Raw genomic sequence first — 9,453 nt, 5'->3', positions numbered from 1 at the left:
GTCCGGCTGTCTAATCGCCTCTGAGATGTTTATCGACAGATGAACGAGCGAACTTTACAATTATTAATCCCAGCTTGACGATTAAACGACCCTGGGAGGAATAATCGACACCGATAACTGGTTAGATCAGACTCGCTCGGCTGTCTGTATGTAAGAGGATTAAACGCGTCTGTGGATCGATAGGAGAAGCAACGAAGCTTTCGCTAAAAGCGTCCAACCGTCGATCGGTGATAATTGTCAGCGAGAAAAAGGGTGTATCCGAGTGTCGCGGCAACCTGTCGCGTTCAAACGAATTGGGCACCGCCCACGGTCCTTTTTTCGCCTCTCGAAGACAAAACAATCGCGAACTTGTCCGATTCGAGGATAAGAGGATTAATCGATCGGTAAAAATAAATTCGAGGGAACTGTGTCGAGGAATGTATAGAGAGGAATGCTCGCGCTCGTCTCCACGAGGAGGAGGAAAATTGGACGCGCCTCGAAACGATTCGAGGATCGTTCAACGAACTCGAATTTCGCGGCGCGCGTTAATAAATTGGTCCCGTTGGAAAGTAGTTGGCCGCGGTTCCCAAGTTTCGATGCTTCCGAGAAACAGCGACGCTGCGAAACGAATTCGCGTGGTCTTTTCAGCGGAAACGAGGGTGAACAGAGGATGGCTACGGAGCGGAACGAGCGCGAAGAGCACACGCGTCGAAGATCGAGCTCGACGCATGGCAAAACAAAAAACAGACGAGCTCTATCGTTGCGCGGGATCGATTCGCGAGCTGTCCACGATCGACGAGCATCGGTCGATAGAAGAGCGCTCTAAATCGCTTCCGATAAACGAGCATCCGTTAAAAACACTCCCAGGCTGGGTGTCGCGACGCTAATAAATGTATCGTTCAGCCACGATGGTAGCTGAGGCCCGAAAATAGTCGGGGTAATTGAAAAGTGTTCACCGACGCGGCACGCAGAAACCGAGCAAGACAGTGCGGCTCCTTTCTCAAGCTTATCCACAACGAAACCCCTAACTTCTTCCACATGTCAGAACTATATCTGTCTTTCAAACATCATCGTACCAACGCAAACTCTCTCGCTCTCGTACACGCTCGTTCACGCACACGCATACCATACAGCCAGCGAGCCTTTTTTCCACGCGCTCGAGGCTTTGATAAGCGAGAGGAATACCTTTCGGAACTTGCTCGCGCACTCTCGAGTAATTAGACGAAAATCGTTTCAGGATGTATCACCGTCACACGTGAGCGATGTTAGGAGGCACGCGCGCACTGAGGATGTGTTGTAAAATAAAAGAAAAAAAAAAGAAGAAATCGTTCCGTGAGCGTGCGTGCGCGGAATCCAGCCGTAATCGCGACGGAGTTGAATAAAATGGTGATCGGTTTCCCTTTTGTCGGAGGATCGCACACGGCTCGCGAGTACTGGTTCGCGCACGCCACGTAAAACCACGCTAGAGACCCGGAGACGACTCCGCGCGACTGCTCGTGTTTGCTAGCCAGGGCATAGCACCTCCCGTAGGAGCCGAACGAGGAGTCAACCCGCTCCAGGAATAGAAACACCGAACCCGAAATGTTCGAGCGTTCGAGCCGCGACTCGAGAGAGAAATGGACGGACGGACCCGCGAAAACTCGACCGGATACCTTTTAAACCTCACTCTCTCGCGTGCTACGTTCCACGCGTCTTCCCGACGATCCGACGCCCGGGGATTTATTCCAATTCTGACGCCATACACTCTCTGTGCCCACCTTGCTTTTCGATTCTGCCGCTTCTTTGGATAAGAACGCCGCGTAATATCGTTCGTTCCTAGTTTCTTCGTTACTCTTACGCTCGCCGTCTCTCGCGGACGTCGGAGGAACTGGAGGACGTTACAGGAACGGTCAGGATAGGCTTCTCGCTTTGTACGAGTGACAGAAATTTTTTGCGAGATTAAATATTTACGTTCCATTCAGGGACGCATTCGTTAGACAAGTTAGAAACGATGAGACGTGGTAGCTGAATTTGAAGACGATCAAAGTGTCCACGAAAGAGGGTGCGATGGTAACGTTTAAACTGTAACTATCCCTCGCATCGGGTTATTTTAATATTTCCGCAGGTTTCACGTATTTTCAGAGAAAACAATCGTCGCGTTTCTCCAAATACCGTTTCACATGGTCGTAATCCGGTGGTATCCCCGTGTCGCGGCGAAACGAGACGGCGAGGAGCACGTGGGCCAAGCGATCTACGAGGAAACGTCGAATGGTCCCGCGTTTCACCCGCGATGGAGCAACTTTCGGTCCCTCCAGAGCTTCCTCGATACAAAGCGCTCGGTCCACGACCATAAAACGTCTTAAAATACAATACTTACTAATTTACGTTAACAAGTATTTCCGGAAAAGTAATATAAGCATCGCGTCCTACGATTTTCCTTTGAATCGGTGCCGGGACTCTCTGTATATTTAACCGACTGCTCGACCTATAAATCATACACTCGTACGGGAATAATATGGCGCGTACTAGTCGAACGAGTCCGAGAAATTATTCGAAAAACGAATAATCGAGGAAAAACGATTTGGACGTTGTTGGTCCACCGATCCGACCATCGAACGACGCTTTCTCCAGGAGGGTTGGATCGGTTTAAAGGCGATGTGTATCGCGAGAAGCGAACTAATCGATTTCAGCTAGGAAAGAGGTACGCGTCAGTCGGCTCACCCTTCCCGTTTTCCGACTCCTTAAACACAAATCAATCATATCCGCGCTGGCGGGTTCTATTTGTGTACTTTCCTCGGGAACACGTGTTTCATTAGGAAAACGTGTTGATCCGTCGGTGCATTACTCCGAGTTAGCAACGCGTTTACGGGTTACGCTTCTCGTTTACGAGCTTAATCGATTCGAATTCCATCGCTCGAGCTGAAAATGTGATTGATTATTGGACGAGGTCTGTCACCATGTCGCGACTGTTGAGTCGAATTTCTCCAGTCGAAGGCTGGAACGAAGATCGAGCAGAACCTCTCTCCGAGTGTCCTTCGTAAGTTGTCTTACAGAGAAATTTATACGGTACGCGGTCTAAATATAAGCAGTAAAAAATACTCGACTCAGTTGCGATATCAGGACGAAGACGAGCTGGTAGTATTTCAGAGAGCTACGTCGGCTCTTGAGCAGAATAATTTCCATGGACGGCTGCGACAGTACCAACTATGCTAGTCAAGAAACAGAGAGCCTTGGTTCGCACTCTGTTGCTATTTTAACGATAACTACCAGCGATAGAAAATTTCCATTTCAATGTAGAACTTGAGGGATAAGCAGGTCTCTGAAAAAGCCGCGATGGAACAAGCTTAATCGTTAATCGAGGGGTACATCCCGTCGCTATCGTTTCTGCGAAAGCTCGAAGGACCCCACGAAGATAGCAGAAGTCGGGTGTGTTCGATTTCGAAACTGAAAATTGAATCGCGTCTGGTTGAAACACGTAGGATCGTGTCATCGATCAAATTTCTATCTCGATCGTAGACAATTTAATCTAATTTTACCCCGACGGAATTCACGGATCGAGGAGAGTCCACTTGAAGCCCTAGAAAACTCTCGTCTACGAATAAATGCCACGGTTCGGCTAAATTAAGAAAGGACACGCACCGCGACGTGCGTGTAACGTATAAATAAGGCGATTAATTAACCGGTCGTTGTTCTAGTCAACTCTCGCGCGCTGGCGACTTCAAGAGGGCCTTTCATATTTAAATATCGTGCAGCGTACTAATTTCGACTTGAACAGCGTCGAGGGCGAACAGCTTCTCGAGCGCGAGCCTTGCTCGCAAGGATTTCGCTCAGCCTCCGGGAAACTCTTCACCCTCGATTTTAATCCGGACCGTGAACGATCCCGAACTGAAATAATATCGCCTAGATTCACGTCTCTGCGCAACATCTGGAACAGGGAATGATCATTAAGCTTGCAGAGCTTAAACTAATGTTACGAAATCGGAAAGGCACGAACCAAGATTTATGGACGCAACGGGAATTGGAACGTCTACCAAACGATCTTATATTTTCGCTGCTATAGATCAACGCTACGTATCTTATCGTTGGTACCATGCAGGGACACGTTCCGTCGAGTTCCCTGCTGCTTCCTCGCTGCTGACCGTTCCTGGGAACGTTAGTGGTGGAATTGTCGATTCGAAGGCGAAAGATCCATCGATTCTGGCCATTATCATTCTGACTACCTATAATGTTATCTTCTTTCAAGTTCAATTCCTTCGAATAACCATACTAGTCGGCATACTCGTTTAATTTTGATAAAAATTCCAAATAAGTCACGATTAATCGCTATACGAGTCTCTTCTTCGTTAGCATCTACATTTAGAAACGTAACACGAATTGTAACGTGTCTTTCTCGAGTCTTTCGAGCACCGTGTTCACGAGGATCCGAGTCACCGTATATATATATGTATATTTATATCTTCTTGCCTTCGTCGAGATTTTCTCTGTACATTTCTGTAAACAAAACTCTTCGTTATCGGACGATTGGTACCGGTAGAAGAAAAATGGCATTGATTCGAATAGCAAAACACGAACACGAGAACTGTTACTTTTTCCAGATCGCCTCTCGATCTTTTTTTTTTCTTATTCGTCTCCTTTGAGGTCGCTTTGGCGCCGTAGCGACAACACGATTCGTTGTGACTTTGTCCAACGACTTCTCGAAGACAGATTAAATTTATATCGTTCGAGATTTAGACCTCTTCGATCGATCTTTCTCTCACTCGCGCTTTGAACCGGTTAAGTTCTAAATAACAGGAAATATTAATTGATTCTTCCATCTCTTTTCTTTTAAATATTATTAAATATTACAAACGTAGGAAAAGAAAAAGTGAACAACGTACATAACTTTGATATTCCAATTCGATGTAATTCGATGATCATTTACCCCAGTTACTCTGTCAGCAAGAAGAGTACTCGCAAAACTCTGCAACGCTGTTGCGCGGACAGAAAGGGAACGAACAACAATAGGCGTAATCTGCTATACGAATCTTTCATTTGATACAACGTCGCTGTAGCAGTCGAACATAAATCGTGCGATCGTGTAAAACGTATTATCCGTCTTTGTCAATCTTTAGTTCTCTCGTTAATAATCTATCGATCGCCTCGTACAAGTCCTGTACGAGCGCGTATCCGCTGCTATTACTCGATACCTGACATTTTCGTTCAAAGCAGTATCCAATAGACAAAAGGACCCGTAGTACCCACCGCGATATGTATTCACTTAGTACCGTTCAAAATTCGGCTGGTCTTTTTTTTCTTTCTCAGTTCTTGTCCCCCAATACGAGGCTTTGCGCTCGTAATGTCGGTATTTAGTAACTGAAACGTACTAGAAATGGGTACGTTCGCAATTTTAAATCCTAGTCTTCATCGGCAATGTTTACCTGTCGATGGAACACAAACGGTTAGAGAGTCGATACATGGAAGATTTATAAAAACGTGCGTCCTTTAGGTTCACAGTAACGGAGAGAATTGTGACAACTCGAGTCTGCTGAAATTATTACAATTCTGTCCGCTAAAAGAATTACTGAAGCTGCGTAAAGTATAACATATACTATATGCGTATTGAAGAATCTCGATACGTGGCTAAACATCTTAAAATAGAAAAGTAATCGTGTTTACGAGTAATTAGAATAGCGGCCGTGGTGACACGCATGCATGCTGTCGCGATCGAGAGATCGATGGATCAAGAACCCAGGATGATCTCGTAATAGAAAAAACGTTACGCAATAAAATAGCAGTATCCTCGCAGTGCTAACATCCTCGCGATCTGAATAATTTCTCTAACGCTATAAAAAAAGAAAAAAGGAAAAAAAGAAGAAAAAAAAAAGATTTGCTTTGAGCAATACTTCTCGAGGAAATAAAATAGCTTCGTATCCTTCGGAGAACGAATATTTAAGCGAAGAGACGCGCGGAATTATTCCGCTCGAATCGACTCGTGGAAAAAACAATAATGACACGCATACAGGCTCATACTATCGCGCACATCCACGCGTATGCAAAGATGCTAAAGTGGTCGCTTTTAACGTTCTATCGAGAGTGCAATCGCGTATCTACAACCGTATTAACTATGTCGGTTGTACACAGCGATTGTTCCTTCTGCGGGTGTGCGTTCGTTAACTCCAGAAGGGAACAACTTCGCAGGAATGCGAAACAAACGAGCCTCTGTCTGAAAGATCGATCAACCGGATCGATCCGCATCGATTGCCCCCTAAACGTCTACTCATCCATATTCGGTTGCTGCAAGGTTCGCGCGACACGAAACCGTTTCTTAAATGGACAAGCAATAATCTAATTAATCTATAAATAAACCAGATAATCAGCGCGACAGGAGAGTGTCTCTAGAAAATTTTCGCAACGCCTCGTTACATCATTCTTTCCAGAGTCCAAACAGTCATTCGAGAGCCCGCCGAAAAAGAGGGATCGACGAACGACTCGGCTCGTGTCGGTATCCTAATTTCTTTCTTTAGTCGACGCCTCTGAATCTCGCTTACGAAATATCGTTCCCTACGATAAGTCTAAGCGGCAACCGACATGTCGCCCATCTTCTTGGTCAGCTCTTGCAGGAACTCCCTGTAGATCAACGAGTCCATGTTCGACGAGAGAATGTAAAGTATCCACCAGTCGCCCAGGTCGATCTTCTTGTTTATACTGAAGCAGGTCTCGATGCTTAGTCGCGAGGACAACTGGAGCAGTCTCGGTCTGATGGCTGGCGCGAATATGATGGCGGCTCTGTACACCATCAAGCCCATCAACATGATCGCGAGGATCGCGAACCAAAACCAAATGAATATGTACGTCTTCTCGTTGACTATGTTCAATGGCAGTATGCACAACGAGTCGTGCGTCTGTATGGTCCCTGATGCACCGTATTTATGGAAGATGCATTTGGTAACACGCGGGAACACGTAGACCATCGGATCCATCCGCTCTTCCTGGGGTATGTCCGAGAATTGGAGCACCCGTAGACCGTAGCTGAGGAACTCGCCGTCGAAGAACCGATTCATCATGTACAGTTGAACGAAGATGTTGACGAGGCACAACGCCTCGCAGACGAAGTACCGATAGACGTACTTGTTGTGTGTCTGAAAGGACAAGCAATCGGTGAATTGCCGTAAATTGGCCTCAACGAAGGCAAATTGGATCTAACGGAACCGTTCCTCTATCCCCACCAGCCCTCTCACGTTCTTTCTTCGTGGACACGATTTTTCGTACGACAAACACACCCCGCTCCCCTCGAGCGTTCTCACCATAAATTACCTTTCTGTATTGCAACAGGTAGTCCATCAGCATGGACTTTTTCTTGTTGATATTGTCCTCGCTGTCGAGACTGTGGTTCATACCCATTACCAGCGCCTTGATCAGACCTCCCTCCCACATGTTCCATAGCCATTGCGGCACGTAGCACATGAGCGCCTGTGGAGAATTATGAATATTCGGTTGATTAATTGATTTATGTACTTAAACGAAAAAAGAAAAGACCAAAGTCGAAGTCAAGTCGCTTCTAATTCCGTGGAACGATTAGATGGACGAATAGCATGGAGCAAGTTGTCTAGAACGATTCAGGCAAGTCCTTGGAACGAGCAATGGTGAAAGAGAGCGATCGCGAGCGAGTTTCGGATATCTGAGACCGGCTTTCTAACATTGGATAACAGAGGCGAAGAAAGATCGAGACTGAAAGGGCGCGCGTAGCTTTCGTAACCGAACTTTTATCCGTACAAGATTACCAGACAAACGGGAGCTTTACCTGGAAGAACAGAACGAAGCACACCCACTGGTAGTAGGTGTAGTATTTCCTCGCGTCGACGTCGCCGAAGTCGTTCGCCACTCCTGGATGCGCCACTTCTACACCCACCTGGTGAAACAGAAATAAACAGAACGGTCTGTCAACAATGGGATAATGACGAAAGAGCGCAGGTGTAACGTTTAAATTTATATATACGCCGCCGTTTCCGCGACGCGCGCACTGTACCGCGTACAGTACTGCTTGTGCAGAGTGTACCATGAAGATTCGTGGTCAAAGATTGGAATCACCGAAGAGCCTCGAACTGTCGATGAAACGTATTAAAATACGATTCTATTCGACCCAACCGTTGCGTAACGATTTCATCATTTTCTATCTCGACTAGTCATTATACACATCGTGCATTATCGTTATCGAAATGCTTTCTAAATTATATAATCACTGTTTAATGACAGCTATCTACGGAAGATATCTGAAAAGGGAAAAGGGACCATCTAATGTTTTTCTTTGGGGGAGATAACTAAAATCACCGAGCGTTTAACACTTAAACAGATTTGGCTTTTCATCGTCGTGATACTTGGTAACAAAGAAAAACGAGACGGACGCTCGTGTCACGAATTATACCCTTTCTCGAGCTAGACGATTCGAAGGCGGCTTTTAAAAGCTGGAATGCAGAGATAATTTATTCTTTATGGAATCCTCGAGGCGAGCCTACGATTACAGATACCACAGGATGTAAGATATGACTCCTGTTGCATCTTCGCGAGCGTCAATCTTTCAATAATCACGGCTAACGTGCATTTCCATCTCGTTACTTGGTCCATCTTTTAAACAAACCGCGTATGCTTCGAGAAAAACGCTACGTGTTGCAATCTATGACATCAAAATTACATACACGCATCGTGTAATAGTTAGAATCCGTAGTTACAACGTTCTCCCGCGGTTATCAACAACTCGTTCCCCAACGTACGTCCGTCAAATGTTGCGAAGGTCAGAGGGAGGCGACTCCTGCTGATCGCCGTGATTAAAACCATGAATTTCTGTATAGGTGCGCGTAGGTACGTTGGAAAATTAGGGACGCGGTCGTTAAACGGGATTACCCACCTGCCGATTGAACGCGTCCGGCATCGTGAACGTAGAAGTTATCCAGCAATAAGTGTTGATAGGGTGTGTGGGTAAACCCTGAACGATACACGAGATCGGATTACCGACGTATTGGGTGGCGGTGATCACCATCGAACACGTGAAAAGCAGCACCGTTGTGAAGTGGTTGTGCAACCGAAACACCATCGAGTCCGTCGTGATCTCCTTCCATTTCAAATAATGTCCGAGACTACCCAGTAGCTTATACATGATTATCCTATCGTCCCGTCCTGCGCTGCGTCCTGTTGTTTACGGGTCCTCTCCTCCTTCGCGCGATTCTTCTCCACGTGGTTCTCCGAGTCGTTCACGAGACGGTGAGGAGAGGTACACGGGGATACCGGTCGTGGAAAATTCGGGGTTGCACGTATCGTTGAAAATCGTAATAGAGAAGACCGAAACTTTCACGAGCGCTCATCTACCGCGCTTAGGCTCGGAAAGCGGTAAAACGAAACCGAACAGAGACACGATCTTAGGACTGTGTCCACGCGGCGTGCCTGCCTCCCTCCCCCTCTTTTCCTTTTCTCCTGTTTCTCCTTCTCCTTCGGCGTCCTTTTTCCTTTTCTCTCGCCCTTCTC

General features: G+C 46.4%; 1 protein-coding gene across 1 annotated transcript; it reads right to left on the bottom strand.

The window, feature by feature from the left end:
* Positions 1-6,475: 6,475 nt before the first annotated feature.
* Ogre (optic ganglion reduced) lies at positions 6,476-9,167 on the bottom strand. Its single transcript, XM_076894160.1, has 4 exons — positions 8,840-9,167; positions 7,739-7,846; positions 7,252-7,407; positions 6,476-7,076 (listed from the first exon to the last, which is right to left on the bottom strand). Exons 1-4 carry the CDS (start codon positions 9,086-9,088, stop codon positions 6,510-6,512), a joined length of 1,080 nt encoding a protein of 359 aa, XP_076750275.1. The 5' UTR covers positions 9,089-9,167; the 3' UTR covers positions 6,476-6,509.
* Between the last annotated feature and the right edge of the window lie 286 nt (positions 9,168-9,453).

Source organism: Xylocopa sonorina, chromosome 4, assembly GCF_050948175.1.
Source record: "Xylocopa sonorina isolate GNS202 chromosome 4, iyXylSono1_principal, whole genome shotgun sequence".
Taxonomy (NCBI): domain Eukaryota; kingdom Metazoa; phylum Arthropoda; class Insecta; order Hymenoptera; family Apidae; genus Xylocopa; species Xylocopa sonorina.
Note: the sequence above shows the minus strand (reverse complement) of the source record. Positions and strands in the feature narration are given on the sequence as shown.